This window comes from Ixodes scapularis, unplaced genomic scaffold (assembly GCF_016920785.2).
Source record: "Ixodes scapularis isolate PalLabHiFi unplaced genomic scaffold, ASM1692078v2 PGA_scaffold6__148_contigs__length_123643588, whole genome shotgun sequence".
NCBI lineage: Eukaryota > Metazoa > Arthropoda > Arachnida > Ixodida > Ixodidae > Ixodes > Ixodes scapularis.
In genome coordinates this window covers 90,859,075-90,876,826 of record NW_024609881.1, presented here as the reverse complement: position 1 = coordinate 90,876,826, position 17,752 = coordinate 90,859,075, and the positions used below count along the sequence as shown (strand labels likewise).

The following is a 17,752-nucleotide window of genomic DNA, read 5'->3' as shown; positions in this document are numbered from 1 at the left end:
CGTTCAATTAATAGTGTGTTTTTTGTTGCTTTAATACAACAGACTGCATTCGTGGTGGTCTATGTATCTAAGCCCTCATGGCGTCAAAATGAATAAAGAAATATTCTCATAAGTAGGTTCTACAGAAGCTTGCAGGAATAATATTAAAATTACTCCTAAAAGTAACTGATTATTACCAATTGTCCTGCAAAGAATGTGTCAAATTCAGCCGGCTTAGCGCAGTCGAACTGGGGTCTGCGTGTGTCGCCTATGCAGCCTCATACTGGCACGGGCTGAAGTTACCCATGGATGATGCATGGCGAGAATAAAACGTGCAAACATATATATTTATTGTTTTATGGTGTTTATATTCTCGTTATTTTTTTTTTCTTCGCAGGAACAGCATTGATGCAGCTGGTGGATGTCCAGAAAGAAATCGAGACTCAACAAATGAATATTGTGAGTCTTGTCCTTTTAATCTATGCTTCTCCTTCTCGCGTCAAAAAATAAAAAATAAAAATATTATTGTACGTTTTTTGTGGTAATCAATGACTGAAACCGCAAGCTGGGCCGAGCACTTTGCTTTGAAGTGTTCTTTTCTAACAAAAAAAAAACTAATTCTGAAAAAAAAAATTAATATTACACAAGTTTTACGCTGACAAAGAGGGGGCACACAAACTTCCATGGGACGTGACGTAAAGCTTGCTCTCCCACGCAGCTGTGCTCTGCGCAGCTGCTCCTCGTGCGCGTGCTCTTTCCGCAACTGCTCTCCGAGCATTTGCGCGGCTTAGCTCAGTTAGTGTACGGTATCGGCTAAGAATCGCTTGGTGGCCACATCGATCCTCGTCGGGGCATCCTTCTTATGTTCGATTTGAATAGTCCCTGAACTTTATACATGACTCTAAGTTTAAAGTTTGTGTGAAGCTAGAACATGACGGATGTTGTTCTAGCGTCCCGGATGATCGTGAATATGTTACGATCATCCGTGAAGTCTTCATCCGTCACGGATGACCGTTACAGATGAACGCCACGGTTTCTTTTTAACAAATGGGACCGATAAAACATACTCTTTGTTAAAACAGACTTCAAATCCACAAACATGAAAATACGTTAAATCGTCAAGGGAGTACAATTGCATTAAAGTTGACGCGGTAACTGTTTCAGTACCGTGAGTTCAGTATGCTTCCGTAAATACTTAGTGAATATGGTGTAGCAGGTTACGAAGCGGCCGGGATTCTCACTCCAGTCACGAAGTCTAGCACTCGTACAAGCGTGATTTTAGCGTGATTTTGCAAGGGACATGTACCGCAGCGCGCGCCTTGGAAGAAGGTTGTCAGCCAAAATCCATCCTAAAAAAACTATCGATCTACATTCATTGACTCGAGTTCCCATGGGGTCTGAGGAAACAGTGGGAAGCGTTTCTCCGTCGAATTAGGCTTCAAGGTTGATAATGCAATTAAACGCAAAGGTGCAATCGAACCGGACAAGAATGACAATAATAATCCCTGGAGAAGGAGAACAAGGGGTACAAAGGAGACAAAGGAGATTACAGATTTGTGCTTGTCCCCCTTGTTCCCCTTCTCCAGGGATTATTATCGACGGTTTCAAGTCGCTTATGCACCTCAATGGAATGCTCCAAATACCCCAGCTGTTCCCTTTGTGGAACTATTGAAGACATAAAGCAGATTCAGGGATCACCGGCAGGGTGAGAACGACGGGGCCTTTCTTTCGGAAGCCTAGCGCCCCACCACGCGGTCGTCGCCCTTTGGCGTGCTTTGTCTGCACGTGCATGCTCGAAGCTCCCGAGACGCCGTTGCGTTATCGAAGGTGGAAAGCTCGCGCTGGAGGTGGGAGAGCCGGAACTCCTTTCAGCTGTTCTTGTTCTGTGATTGACTAAAGTTACTGGATCCTCGGAAAGTAGCGCCATTGCCTTCCCTGCCTGCTAGACGGGCAAAACATAATGGTGTTTTTGTGTATGGTTATACAGCCTGAAGTTAGTCTGCCTCAACTGGCGACTTGACTTTCAGCTGTAGATGAGCAATTTAGCCAGTGCAGTGCATCCGCTAGCCTGGGCGTTTTGAACGTGCATCACGCAGTAGGAATACACGACCGCAAGCCGGTACGATGCTCATCCAGATCGAAACGGGCAGGGGTGGGGATTGAACCCGGATCCCTGGGTTCCGCAGCGCGGGCTTTCGCCCCGCGTGCTTTGAGCTGGTGTGCAATATACCACTCGGTCACCGACTCCTCTAGCCAGACTATACTCCGTTTCATAGCCATATTATACACCGTTTCACTTTAAATATGAGCGTAGCAGAAGCTACAAGAGCGAGCTCCGTGCTTCCAGCGTCCCTGCCAGGCACACGCGCTCGTGCAGTGCAAGCACTGGTCAGGACCATGCTCGCGCTTGTAGCATCAGCTGCGTCTAGATTTAAGCTAGAACGAAGTAAAACCACTGATCTCTACTATAGCGAGCTGGATGGCGCTTAGCTGCTCTCCGAGCCTGGCGTAAGTGAAGCCACCGGAAGTTCGATGCTTGTCCCGGAAGTCGGGTGTGTGCTGGGCTTCCTAGTGCATTCAATCGACATTTGGTCCCGGCTTTTTTGTGTCTTTGCTTAGGTTATAATACTCCCGTTCTGGACTAAATCCCGAGAATGAGGCATTTGAACTTGGGACATATTCACACTCGATCAATTAGAATCTCAAAATGTTTACATTGAATGGCTTCCCATGATACTTCTCGGGTCTGCATGTGCTCTTACTACGCAAGGAGCAGGCTCTCTTGAGGGAACAAGCGAAAATACAGCGCCCTCGACGCTTTTCGAACCAGCACTCAGAAGGGTTACAAAGCCTGCCAAGCGCTCACTTCCGGGACAAGCCGCTTACTTCCGGTGGCTTCATACCTGTTTGCTCAATGCGCCATCCAGCCCCCTCTAGTGGAGATCAGTGAGTATAACACTCAGACGACCAAAATCTCGCAAGCCGATTGGCTGATCGGTCTCTAGTTCCATGGCGATCGCCATTTTGGCCCTTTCAAATCTTCGAAGCTCCGAAAGGGTCGTTCTAACACAGTCGTGCCGAAATTGCCATGGAGCGTCATCTTGCTGAAAGCGTTCCTCGTGTATGCAATCAGCTTATCACTCATACTTATCTCCACAGATCCCTTGCAGTGATATTGCTTTTCTTACGCATCTCATTTCATTTCATTTATTTGTCTCGGGAGAGCCCGGAGTTCGCAGAAAGGCCGAAGGCTCGTACCGGTTGGCCTAGAAACAAGCAATGTAAATTACTGGACGTGGTGCCACTTCCAGTAAGGCTAATTATTGGATGATGTAATATACAAGAAGCACGATGAGGCCAGCTAGCCAAGGTGACCTTCGGCTGGCTGATCGATGAACGTTCTGGATGGTGAAGCCCTGGCGGTTGATGGTGCGCTCGCTCACTTCGGTGGGAGCAGCGGCTCCGGGAGGTGACCCAGTCGGAGTAGACGGCTGCCACCCCCGATGCGTTCACTTCCAGGGCTTATATTGTAGCGCCGCGGTCATCCGATATAGCTTTCTGTTATCGTCCTCATCGTCGTCAAAAAAGGATGATCATTTTTCAATGCCTTTAAGCACCGACACCGCATGTGGTGATGGTAGGAAGATGCATGCGCTGGTTTCACCGGTCCGTGGATATACTTCGTTTCAGCTTCGGTGCAGACGCAGCCAAAGCTACAAGCGCGAGCTCCGGGCTTTCAGCATCCCTGCCAAGCACGCGCGCTCGTGCAGTGCAAGCACGGTTCTGGGCCACATGCTCGCGCTTGCAGCATCGGCTGCGTCTGGACCGAAGCTGAAACGAAGTATAGCAAAAACTCAAACGTCTCTATAAGGGGTATTCACTGGGCGCCATATTTGTGAGTGCTATCTAGAGCGCACGCTCAGAACCAGCCCACATTAATAGGCTGCTAAGACCGGCAATCCTCATGGTGTGGAATGCACGTTGCAAAAGAACTGTGGAAGCTCGCCATCAGCACGCGCCCAGCAGTCGCGCACACAACTATGGCCGCCAGTGAATACTTCCTATAGACGATTGCAAGCATGGCGCCACAAGTGGTGCCCCATGCGTGCAAGCGCGAGCAACGCGCGGGTGAACGTAGCTTTGGCAAGATCGTAATCGCACGGGCGTGCCTACTCGAGCAGAGACATGGCGGCGGCCAGTCGCCCAGCTTGCGCCGCCATAACTGACCTTCAGTTTTTGTTTCCTCTTATTCTATTTTCTTCGCTTCGTCATTACCATAGCAGTCCAGGTTTTTGCCATCTTAGATTCCATTGTGTTCTTCTTCCCAGCATTGGCCTTTCTGGAGGCTCGTCAACACCCGCTTCAGTGGCTCGGTATCTCGGTAAAACAAGAGAAGGTCAGCAATGGCGACTGTATTCTGGCGCGTGTGTAAAGCCTCTATAAAGGCCTGTTCGCACATGCAGCGGAGCGCTAGAAGCATAGCGCTGACCTCGCGCGAAGCGCCTGCTGACGGGAGCGTCCACCAGCTTTGTATCGCACCGTCAATGTTGTTGCTCATGGCAGACGATAAGTAGCTGACGACACGTGAGCAGCGCTACACATCGGCGTTTCGCTGCATGTGAGAACCGGCGCATCAGATAGGCTCACCAAGAATGGAGAGTTCAGGGAAAAACTGCTCACTCCATGAACCAAAATGGTGACCATATACGGGGAGTTTGGCGCTACTTTTCCAGGATCCAATAGCTTTATGAGTGACTAAACACATTTCTAATGTACACAAATCCACAGCCAAGCACGCCCGTGTTTGTGGTTCCTGAAGGCGATGAAATGCACCATACGCACGAAGGCTACAACATCCGAAATAGACATAGTCAAAAAAAAGAACCTGAACTTCTTTCTCCATCAGACATTTCCGTACTACGTTTAAATACTCCCAACTCAAAGTAGGATAAATAAAAACAAGTTTTCAAAATATTTTTACCTCCTTCAGCCCCTTCCCGATTTCAGAAACATATTTTTGTTAATTTACATTGAGAACTTTGATGGCACCTAAAAATGTATTTCACATATAATTAGACGCATTAAAAGAGAACGAAATCAGGCTTAAATAGCAAATAAAAATGTGCGTAAAGCGCGCAGGCGAAAAGGCACGCAAAGGCACGTAACAAAACAGCAATAAACGAGGTAAAGTAAGAAAAACAATTTCCCAAACTCTGAAATTTCTTTATATTCATTTCAAGCGAATAACCTCGCTTTTTTAATGTACAGACAGAAACACAAAAGTTGCCCTAATACTGAAAAGCACCTTAAAGACGGCACAGTCAGCGAGCACTACGCGTACCAAAAGTGGGTCACATCAGAACCCGAGAACCATTTCTTCCACTTCCCAGAACAAGCTCGGTCAGCGCGGTTGCAACCGCACACTCCGAACTGAAACTGATCCAAAGCTCAAATCGAATTATACAATCGCGGGAGAACCCTCAGCGACTCCAAATTGAGTTCGCTCCGAGCTGTCAACTCCGTGCATGCAGCCTTATAGATCGACCTCCTCCTCCTCTCCCTCATCAACTACACCCTCACCCAAACACCATCATCATCATCATCGCCGCTTTACCAAGCCTCTACAATATACTCCTTTGTACCTTAACATAACAGTGCAGCGGGAGCTACGCGCTCGCCCGGAACGACCAACCGCCTCACTTTCACTACGTGACAGCTCGCTCTTTGCGCGCCGGTGCGGGCGGGAGCCTGATCACGTGGCAAAAGCCAGAAAGACGATTGGTCGACAAGAGCGTGTAGCGTCCATCGCACTGTCGGCTTAGGGATGAGCAGAGTAGAGTATGGCGCGTGCGGCCGGCGCGTCTTAAATATAAAATAACGCACCCTCCACGCGGATCTGCGCTGGTCAGCATTTTTAGGCCTAGCGACGTCGTCCTCATCCAACCTAATTAGTCATTCGGGTGGGCGACTAATCACCGGGCGCCTCATTAAGCATGATACGCCGGAGCTCTGTATAAACGCGCGCGGTCCAGTCCGCTTAGTAGTCGCGGAAACCGTGCCAGGGATATGGGCGTAGAGATCGCGTAAAGTCTGGCTGACGCGAGAGTACGGACACGTTGGTATTACGCGGCTTGCGTTGACGTCACATCAGTGGCCATTGTTGCGACCTTGACGCGGAGTGCGTGTCCTCTGCGGCATGCATACCGTAGAACCAAAGCAATTGTTAATGTTTTTTCTCGGCAAGAAGGAATAGGGATGACCACCAACATGGTGCAATGATGACACGTGCAAGCCTTGTACAGTGTTACATAAAAGAGCGTCACAATTTTTTTTTTCTTTTTGCAATAACTAAAAGTTATTGCATTTTTAGTTGGTCGAACGAGAACACGCTACTTTTTTTTAATAAAACATGTGTAATTTAGTTGTTTATATAGTCATATGTGTAATTAGTTAACGAAATGACATTAATCCTTTTTCTCAGCTCTGAGGACAGAGACAGTTACAGCAAAAGTTTAAGCAACCGGAGTATAAATAAGTTACATAATTGTAACCTCAGCCTGATTTACCAATGCCACATTTCGTGCGTCGCAATGATGGCTAGCATGACGTTTGCCTTCGTAAAATGAACGTTTTGTCACACAAACCGGAGGGACATTAACCGGCTGCTGAGTAATGTAAATGTATACGCGTGCGTGTGAGTATGCGTGGCCTTCAGGTAAAAGCGTCGAGTTAGAGAGCCGCGTTGCATATGTAACGCGGACTGCCGCGCGGGAGCCTTTTCGCACACGATAATGCTGTTAGCGTTAACAGCAACCGCGCAAGACTTGGTGGAATACGGGGGAAACACCTCTCACGGGAAGCTCAGCGCGTCTTATTTCTTTTTTTATCCCTTCATGCGTGCTTGATTTTTGTGCGTGTGTCTTTATTGTGGCATATTCACAGGAGCGGATGTTTGATTAATTATTCGCTTATACTGGGTGTTGGGAAGAAAAGAAAACCGCGGTTTGTTTTTCTCGCCGCGAAATTAAACTACGCACCGCCGAGCGTTATTCGGTCTACGTTCAACGTGTAGCGCTAGCAAATCCAACCAGAACGCAAAGCTTCTGAGCTTGCAGTTGTCTTATTCAAAAGTTGCCAGCGCACAATGTTCAATGAGAAAATGGCTGGCGTCACGACAGTGCGGTGGCGCTGCTATCGACACGGCGCACGCGCAGACGACTCACCTTACGTTGAATGGCGTCTGCTACCGGAAGCGGGCCCCATTTTCTCATTTCAAATTTTCGAAAATCGCTTATAACTTTCGAATGAGGTAGGGGTAAGTTCTGAAACTTCGGCACCTGGTCCTGACAGCTAGGGATACGTTTGGTCTGAGACAGCATTCGGTGATGCGGAGTTTATTTTTGCGATGAGGAAGAACACCTGGTTATTTTTTTCTCACAAACAGCAGGTAGATCAGATGATGTTGCATGGGCAAAACAAAACAAAGATATCGATGTATACCGCGAACAAATAAAATAATAAAAAAAAACATTTCCGTAGCTAATATGCACTAAAAAATTAAATTTTATTCAGAACTTAAAATATTTGTGCGGTACATATGCATGGTTGCAAAAATTCCCCGATATTTTTTAACGATTTTCAAGCATAAAGGGGTGGTTCTCTTCGCTTGAAGTAGTGCATCATGGCGAGAAATCAACTTTCGACACTATTGGTATGGTCAAAGCCGCAACTCACGGCAAATGTTATGTATGCTTTCTACTCTACAAGGGTGTCCCAAGCGGACCTTCCGCCGGAAAACGCACCGGCAAAAATACGCGACTCCACATAAAAATCTAAAGTTTTCACCGAATATGCACTGAACCAGTAAGTTCCACCGTGTGAAATATTAAGGCCTACTTCTATTCCTGTAAAAAGAAATGACGAACTTGCCGAAGTTAACATTGGACGCGCTCTTAGGCAGCCTGGTTGGCAACGCTATTGACTTGTGACGCCATCTCCCGATAGGCGCTGCGGGCAGACAACAGAGTGCGTTGTCTGCTTGCTGCTCCTACCGGGAGATGGCGCCACAAGTAAATATCGTCGCAAACTGGGTCGTCTGCAAACACGGCCAACCTTGATTTTGGCAAGTTTTCTTTGCCCTCATTTTTTTACGTAAAGAGAGCTCCACTTTGAAACTTCACGAGGAAAAAAAAATTACATGTGCAGTACACATTCTGTGACAGTTTGAACTTTCTATGAGCAGGCGCCTGTTTTTCCGGCTCGGTTTACTGCGGAAGGTCTGCTTGGGAGACACACCACGGATGCACCGAAGGACACACACCCATCTAAAACCTCTACTTTTCTGTAAAGCCCTCGGGGGATGCTATCGCCGCAATCTAAGGAGCGAGAAGGGTGAATGACGAAGCTCAAGATATAAGGAAAAATAAAAAATATTATCTGCTGTGACACTCAGCATGATGTCTCACCCTGCTCAATTCAAAGCCCAGAATGCCTTTCTTTTTTTTTTTAGATAATAACGTATGTCCAGTTTCACGTCTCACCGAGCTTCTGTCGATGTTTCAGAACTAACCTTTAGCTTATTTAAAGGGAGTGATTTTCGCAAACTTTCAATTGGAAGACTCTCGGTAGTTGGCTCCGTTTAAACCAAAGAAGCTCATGTATTCCTGGGCTTTTTCGGCCACTGTTTTCCCGTTGAACATTTCCAAAAATCGCTTCTAACTCTTGTAGGCATGTTCGAATAGTGGATTTTGAGTCCCGAAAGACGTCGAAGCGAACAGTGATTTTGGCCGAATGTTTTCGAATCGAATATCGAGGAGTTTCCCCGAGTCTTACACTACCGTACACCGTGCTGAAACGAAAATTCAGCCGAACTCGTGAAGGTTGTTTCCAACCTTGCACTTCTCCGCTATAAGCGCACTCTACGGTATCAACCCGCCGCGATCAACACTTTAGAAAGTACGAATATCGCAGTTCACTTCGAACCAGATGTCGAATAGCAAAAAGTCGAAAATACTATACAAAAGTTCGAATATTCACACAACACTAACCTTTTAAATAAGATGGCGGTTCGTTCTGAAATGTTGCCATCTGGTTCGGAGCACAAGCGCTAAATTTGGGCTGAAGCTGAGCGCTTGACGATGCGTTTAGCTTTTCTTTTTTTTTTAATTAAAAAAGCAGTCTTGTTTTTCTTTTTTGTAAACACTTCTTTGTCTCTTTTTTTGCGCATTGGGAATTTATATGGCTGTTTGAACAGTGCCGACTCCGCGGATGCGCTGTACCTCGCAAGGAAAATGAGTCGCGACAGTGGATGCCCGGGCTGAAGTGCGCGCTCCCAGTGCCACCGGCGGTCGTTAATTAGGCTTAGATGGACCCCATTTCGACGCCGGGGACTTCGAGTGGCATACTTCGTGGAGCGACGTCGAATTCCGCCGAGTCGACGGCTCGGTTAGTTTCGTGGGGGATCACGGGTCGCTTGGGAAGGGATCGGCGTTGCATGATTGATGACGACGTTGCAGTAGAATCGCTCGCAGCGTCGGTATTTTCCGGTTAGGGTTAGGAGGCCGTCAGCCCCTCAGAAATAAGGTAGGGATCGCATGTAGCCTAAAACCTTGTTATCCCGCCCTTCTAAAGACGAGAAAACCGTCGAAAAAAAAAATGAATACAGTGTTCTAGGGAAACTATATTGCATAATAGTCACCGATGCAAATTCTGTTTTGTCCACAAGTTGGACGAGCCAAAAAGGGGATGATTTTCTGAAGGCAGACGATTGCCATTCGGCCGAGTGGTCTAGCGCACACAAGCTCGGAGCACGTGGAGCGAAAGCTCGCGCTGCAGAACCCAGGGATCCTGGGTTCGAGCCCCACCCCTGCCCGTTTCGATCTAGATGAGCATCGTACCGGCGTGCGGTCGTGTATCACTACTGCGTGATGCACGTTAAAGACCCCAGGCTAGCGGTTGTACCGCACTGGCTAAATTTCTCATCTACAGCTGGGAGACTTGTCGCCCCTGTGAAGCAGACCAAGTTCTAGGCTGTATAAACACACACACAACCCAATTTTTATAGACCTTTTGCTCATTTACCGAAGCACCCAGGAGCATGCTGCGGTGTAGTTACACGCGCTGCACGTGCTAGCGTCTGCAGTAGTAACTGTTGTAAAGCAAAATCCTCGAACAAATGACATCTTTCACCAGCGTTCGTCAGCGTTTTATTTTGGTTATTTACTTCCAGTACTTTATATGGGGAAGGCGAGCGCGTGCCGCGCGTAGAATTACTTTTTCAGCATTCTCCTTGATGCTTGGGCTTCTTGAGCAGTAGGAATATAGCGCCTCCGAGGCTCAATAAGGATATGTAGTCTAAAACTTTATTACCTCATCTTTCTAGCGAAGCGTACACCTCTGACAAACTCCAGACTCGGATCTGGGAAAACATTATACACAAGGTACACAGACGGCAAATAGTGCTATATCTTTTGAAAGCAGACGATTGCAAGACTGTTGTGCCCCCTACGTCCAAGTAAGACATGTATGTCTAAAGCCATGTCATCTCCTCTTCCAGGAGTGTATAAACCTTTAATAAGTCAAGATTAAGTTCTTAAAAATATGTCTTCCAGTGGCAGGAGGTAATACCAGATTCAAATGATGAGATCTGATATATACTTGTGATTTTGCAGTTGCAACGTCTCTACCTGTTTTTAGATATAAGATGAAAATTGTGGAAGCTACGATATATAAGATGAACATTGTGGAAGCTACGGACGTGCTCGACGTTTCAACTACAAAATCGCAAATAGCATCGCAGCACAACGCGGCGAGCCGAGATATGGCGCTAGGTTTTCTGAAAGCAGACTACTGACCGGTAGAAATGGACGCTGTCAGAATCAACCTTCAGGTTTTGTTACCTCTTATTCCGTTTACTTCACTTCATCATTACCATAGCAGGCCAGGTCATTGCCATTTTAGATTCTACGGTGTCCTTCTCCCCAGCACTGACCTTTGTAAAGGATTGTCAACGACCGTTTCAGTGGCTCGGTATTTCGGTAAAATAAGAGAAAGTCAGAAACGGCGGTTGTGGTCTGGCGCGAGTGTTAAGAGTTTATACTCAATCTCACAGATGTCTGCAGTAAAGGCGAAGGCATAGGCCCGTGAGCCTAGCTCAGAAGTCTTTGCCTTTGTTTGCACAAGGACTCGCACTTTCAAAAGCCACGCACTTTCGAAAGCCTTTATCTTCACCGCAGATGTTAGTGGGATGAAGTAGAGCTCTTTCTCCAGAGAACTAAGCCTTTAAAAAAATTACAGACAAAGCTTCTTTTTTTTTTTAACATAATTGCACAAGAGCAGAACGTAGCTATACTTATCTTCATATGAAGTCCTGACGCAGCCGACGTTACTAGCTGATAAGACCAATCAGACGGCGTTGAAAGAGCACTAACATGATTTTCGTCGTGTTTCTGCACGTGTTCTATCATTACTGAACCAATCATTAACAGAAAAGGCCTTGTGATTTACGCTTTTGCCGCTGCTCTATTGGTCCCATTACCGAGCATGAAATGCTCGCGTCTCGCGGACGCTACCAGAGGCACCTCTTTTGTGGTCGCGTCTCGTGGACTCTACAGCGCCCCCTAGCCAAGAGAAACATGCCTATACGCCAGCGAGACGGCTGGGCGAGCCACGATTACGCAAGGTTTTGTTCTGAAAGCAAACAAATGGCCGATGAAATAGCAAATTCCGTCGGGGTGTTCCAGAGTCTCGCTATTCAACATTCATAATCCGTTTGATGTTTGTTTAAATAAATAAAAATTATTTAATTGATTTGGGCTAGGGCCCGTTCCGTTTCGTCTCCGAGATCCGTTGCGCCCCTTCTCTTGGAGAGTAGGCGGGTGGAAAGTAATTAATATATGGCTACCTTTCGCATGGCGTTTCCGAGAAAGGAGAGCCGTGTTTTTTGGCCCGGCTGAACAAACGACTCCCATTACATGGGAAAAAAAAACTAACGCATGTTTCATAGGTTATAAACGTCTGTGATTCATTCTAAGCAATACTCGCGCGAAATACAAAAATCGCACAGCGCCTTTCAGCTTCGCTCGACGATGTGTGCAAACTAAATTCAGGATATTTTTACTTTTACCTCAAAATCTGTTTTCGGTTCGCGCATCTGCGGACTAGGCATGTTCAGCTGGCGCCAAAGATTTCCTAGGTACAACTTGTTTTTGTTTTTTTTGGTAATCTGAAGACGTTTTTATGACAATTTTATGTGTGCTTCATTTTATTGCAACTTTATATCTACTTGCGTCTTATTCATTCGAAGCTTAGGTGACTCTCAAATTTGACGCTTGCATAATTGGAGAAATTACATTAAAGTTGTTGTTTTCCTTTCATTGACATCATTAAATCGTTGATTATTTCGTACACTTCCAGCTGAAAGCCTTCTACGTCGACCTGATCGTTCCCTTGGAGTCCAACATCGAAAAAGACGCCAAGGTCGTCGCTGTAAGTCGAGATAACTCAATATTTTAAAATAAATTTAAAAGAAAAAAAGTTTTCTGCGTATCTACTTTTCTGTCGAGCACGCAAACAGCGAATCAATGGTGCAAGTTTCTTCTTCAATATCCTCGCAAATGAAATGTACTAATACAGGCGAACCTTCCGCGGTAAAAGGAGCCAGAAAAATGGGCGCTTACAACAAAAAGCCTCAAACTTTCACCGAATGTGCACTGAGCAGGTCAGCTTTACCACGTGAAATGTCAAGGCCTGCTGATCCGTTCCCGCGAGAAAATTAGAGCAACAAACTTTCCAAACTCGGCGTTGAGCGCGTTCGCAGACGACCGAGTGTGCAGCGTTATTTACTTGTGGCGTTGTGGCGCCATCTTTCGATAGGCGCAGCGGGCAGACAACACAGCGCGTCGTCCACTCGCTGCGCCTGTCGGAAGATGGCGCCATAAGTAACTGGCGTCACTAACTTGGTCGTCTGCGAACGAGCCTGCAGCGTTGACTTTAAAAAGCGTGTTGCCCTCCTTTTTTTTTCTTTTTTTTTACAGGAAGAGAATTGCGCTTTGAAATTTGATACAGTAAGACTGACCCGCTCACTGCACATTGGGTGAAAGTCTGAGCTTGATATATGTGCCGGCGCCGATTCTTCCGGCTTGTTTTACAGCAGATGATCCGCTTGTTGTACGCTCTGCGATTCTTAATTTGTCAATGATTATAGTTTTGCGCATGCGCTGCCAACAATGACCAACAATACCCCCCCGTACAGAAACTTCATTGTTGTCGTTCGGTAGCCCTTTACACTCTTAATTACTTTTTTTCTCTCTCTCTTTTTTTACGTGGCAGAGTGAGCAGAAAAGGTTTCTGCAGCAGAACAAGACGCATCAGGAGGCTTACCTCAAGGTCGCATCCGTAATCAAGAAGCAGAGAAAGAAAAACAGATCTAGTCGGGGTGGTAACGTCGATAAGGAAATCAAGGTAAGTCACCCGTGATAACCCCTGTCTACGGGGAGAGTGTAACGACCAATCTGTCCTCTTTGCAAATCAGTCTCCACAACAGACCCTTTTTCGAAAGGGCACGCGCCACCTCGTGGTTGCTGCGCCAATTACACCAGCCCGCCATTGTTCGGGCACATACTCTGAGCATGTATTGGACACGAGGTACAGCCTCAGAGTTCGGGGTAAACTCAGTTATAATCAAACGCTTCGTGCCCGACAAATGGCGACGCCAATATTGTTCGATTGACTTTTAAAAAGGGTATATATTGCGTTATTTTTTTTTTCTATCTGTGTTATTCTTTTTTTGATTTTGATATGATTAACGAAATAAATGCTTGGTCGTTACGTCATAACTAGGCTCTTTCTTTAAGGTTTAATTATGTTTACCTATTTATGTTTATTGCGCGATATCCCTTTGCTGGGTGTGTGAGCGTCAATGCTTAACAAGACTCGTTCTAAGCGTTTACAACTTTGGTTTCTCTAAACACATGAATGCGATCTGACGAAGCGATATATGTATATAAAGAATCGCGGAGGCCACGGATCCGTGCGCGTTACTTTCCGGCAGTGCACCAGTACGCAGTGAGAAGCGCACTCAACGAACCGTAGCCTTCTAACTTTCCCCAAACAACGATCCATCATCACCGACAGTGCTTGACACGAAGGAGTGCGTTATTCGAATCGGTAACCGGGGAAGCTCCGAAAATCCGCGCAGGCCGACCGTAAAGATTCAACAGTGTAACAAAGCCTCGATGATTAGGTTTGGAAAGCAGTGTTGTGAAGGAGATTAGGTTTTGGCGCAACGTTGACGCAAATTCCTCGCATGCTGGCGAAACTCAAGGTGCACACTTTGACGCAGTGTGCGGCACGCCACGCAGGAATCACATGACTCTCCCCCTTCCCTTTCCGCAGCAAATGCAGGCACTCGAAGAAGAGAAGGGAAAACTGGATGGCTTTTGCGAAAGCAGCTTGAAACAGGTGAGCGTGCAACTGAGTTGAACAACGTTAAAATCTGGGTGAGCTTCAAATTATAATTCGCGAGTTCTGATAAGTTTCCTATAACGCTCACATATGCCTTTTTTAAATCTTTTTTGTATCCTTTAATATGCTGACCATTTTTTATCTTATTATTTTGCGGACAGACATTGCACTTTGTGCTCAATTATCACAACTTCTGGCCAAAACAGCTGGAAAACACAATGTAGCAACAACTATCGCAAAAAGATTTGTCTTGGTCATTTTGATAATCCCAGGGAGATATTGACAATCCCGGAGAGATGCAAAGGTTTAAGACCAAACCGTTATCCTAATCGAATGTTAAAAGTAATTTTCTGAAAATGGCACTGGGAAAATGAGGCCCGTCCTTGGTAACGGGCGCCTTTCAGCTCCATGTATTTAAAGGGATGCTGAACCGAAATTTCGATTCCTCAAAACACGCGGTAAAAGCGTGCAACGGGATGCTACGAACACCAAAACATCACTCATACAGAGATATCTCGAACGGATGACCAATTTTTCAAGAAAAGGAGGCGCATTTGACAGAGATGATGTCGTCATGTTTCTCCGAGAAAGAGAGGGAACGGCCCGCGTCTTCTCCGCCTCGCGGCCTTGAGGGAGCGAAGCGAAGAGAGGAGGAAACTCGGTATATTGACGTCACGCGCCTCGTCGGCCTGGTTCAATCTCGACATCTTTGTCCAAAAATACGGCCATCCATTCGAGATATCGCCTTAGGAGTAGTGGTGTAGGGATTGTAGCGTCCCGCCTACATTTCCTGCATTGTTTTTTTAAAATCCAAATTTCGGTTCACCATCCCTTTAAGGGCCCCGTCGGCTGCCATTCTCCCACTGAACATTTCAGAAAATAACTCGCCACGTTTACATGCGATCACGGCTTGTTCTGAAACTTTGGCGTCTGGTTCGAACAGCAAGAGCTACACTTTGGCGGAGAATGAGCGTTCGGCGAAGCGTCTTTTATTTCTTGAGGTAAAACGATAGATATCTGTACATTTCTGGGGGGACGCCCTGTACTTGGTTAGGGGAGCTTTGCGTGGCTTCGCACTCTCAGAAATAGGGGGTCTAATACTTACACCCCTCTCACCCCAGCGCTCGATCCTGCTGTTTCGCCGACATCGACGCCTGCGACGCTAGTCTTCTTCTATTTTGCTTTGGGCACGACTTCGTCCCATTAAACGTTCAGTTTGCTTCAGCCATTCGTCGCCTCATCAATTGTCATCTGTGACAATATAATCTACCAGGCACGTAGCCAAAGGGGGGGGGGGGGGGGGGGGCGCCATGCTTCCCCCCCCCCCCCCCGAAATCTTCCATTTTGCTGGGGCCTCCTCTCCCCCCCCCCCCCCCCCCCCCCGAAACAAAATCCTGGCTACGTGCCTGTAATGTACGCATTAAAGACTACAGAAAAACACTCAAGGTTTTGTTGCAAAACCTCGGATTATTTTTTGTTGTTCTTGTTTTTGATACGTAAATTAGCTATTTATTAAGTTATATCACACGGCTATCGAGCCGCTCGTAAAAGTTGTTATCGTCCATTCAACGTCAGTGGACTGAACGTCGAAATGTAGTTTTGCGGTGTTACATATCTGACAAGGGGTGTAAGTACTACACTCTTCATTTCTGAAGGTGCGAATACGGTGCACGCACCCAAACCACCACGTGAGGAAAGGTTTATCGCACCCGCTATGTTATCTATTGGATGGTGTGCGACCTGGTCGTGACGTTATATATGCCTGCTGCACTATGCGTTGGTTCGTTATGATTGGAGTTCCGTGTTTTCGGATAAATCCGATAAACTCCGAAAAGCACTGGCCGGTAAAAGTTTCGGCAATTCTGATTTATACGAATAACTCCGAATTTCAAGGTCACGATGGCATAAAAAAAGACGGTATTTTACGAATAAATTTTGCCAAAGCATAATGTTGGTGGTCCTAAAAAATAAGTCACTTCCGTTGTTTTTTGTTTTGTTTTTTATCTTAGAGTTTTTGTTTGTTTGTTTGTTTTTCTCTCGTCAAGGTAGGTTCAATACAATGGGCCAACGTACTTATGGACCTCGACAAAAGCTTTCCAGTTTGGAGCATGCTATTTGTGCTTCTAAAGCAAAAAAAAAAAGAGTTGTGATTTATATATATATAACAATTAAAGATGTGAGTTAGTACATTTCACAAGATGGGGAGAGCAGCTGAAGGTTGTACGCGTCCAAGAGTTTGGCTATTTCAAAGTACTGACGTTTATTGAAGTAACACTTGCGAAGATTTGTCGTTTGACAGTTAATGTTGCCGATCACAAGGGCGCCAATGCTAAATGCAGCTGCAGAAATATATTTCGATACCGGTAATCTTTTTCTATGAATTCAGTGTAAGTTTTTGTCCGGGAATTATTTATTTAAGAATAGAAGAAAAAAAAATGAATTTCGGAAAATTAAAAAAATTAACAAAAATAAACTTCGATAAACCAGCGAAAAATCTATTCCGGAAAACACCCTCCGAGTTTCACAAAAAAAGTAAACTCAGAAAACACGGAGTCCTACCCATGGCCATAAATAAGGTTCCGTGTTTTCGCATAAATTCGAAAAAAAAATCCGAAAGACACTCGCCAATGCATTTTCTGTCAATGCGGAATAATCCGAAAAACTCCGTATTTCGAGGTCAAAACGGCAAAGTGAGAAGCAAACAATGCGGTGTTTTACAAATAAACTTTATAAGCGCATAGGGTCAGTGGACCTGAGAAGGCGCCACTCCAGTTTCCTTTGAAACCTCAAAAGGGCCTTTCAGCTCGTCAAGGTTCCTTCAACGACAACTTGGTACTCGAACATTATGCATTTTACTTTGTTTTTATTTTTATTGCAAACGCAGTAAAATGAACTCTGAATTCACGAGAATTGGGAATCTAACAAGAATAAACTCCATTAAACCCCGAATTTTCAGCAACAGAAAGAAATTCATAAAACACCTTCTCAATTTCACGAGAAATTAACTACGAAAACACGGAATCCTAGTTACGATCTGCCCAGTCAGATCAGGTGAGGAACTATGCCTAGTCGTTCGGGATCTAACCTAGTAATACATAGATAGCCCCGGCTGCTTGCGCTCGCGTTCGCCTCCTCCAAGTGACAACGAGCAAAGATGCAAGAGTTAGAGTGTACCATCGGTACACAGTAATTCCATGTTTCATATCTTAAAAACAGAAATACCATAGCTGCGTGAACGACGAAAAAGCCAAACAATCACACCGTCGCGAACGAAACGACCATCTGGAACGAGAATTATTGAATAGCCGGT

At 45.9% G+C, this 17,752-nt stretch overlaps 1 protein-coding gene across 1 annotated transcript in view; it reads left to right on the top strand.

The window, feature by feature from the left end:
* The first annotated feature begins 381 nt into the window (after positions 1-381).
* Positions 382-17,752, top strand: part of LOC8039051 (brain-specific angiogenesis inhibitor 1-associated protein 2) — a 32,378-nt gene continuing 15,007 nt past the window's right edge. Inside the window, exons 1-4 of the mRNA XM_029970617.2 lie at positions 382-438; positions 12,394-12,465; positions 13,309-13,440; positions 14,374-14,439. Coding sequence (XP_029826477.2) covers positions 388-438; positions 12,394-12,465; positions 13,309-13,440; positions 14,374-14,439 — 321 coding nt within the window. The 5' untranslated portion in view covers positions 382-387. The remainder of the gene's footprint in view (positions 439-12,393; positions 12,466-13,308; positions 13,441-14,373; positions 14,440-17,752) is intronic.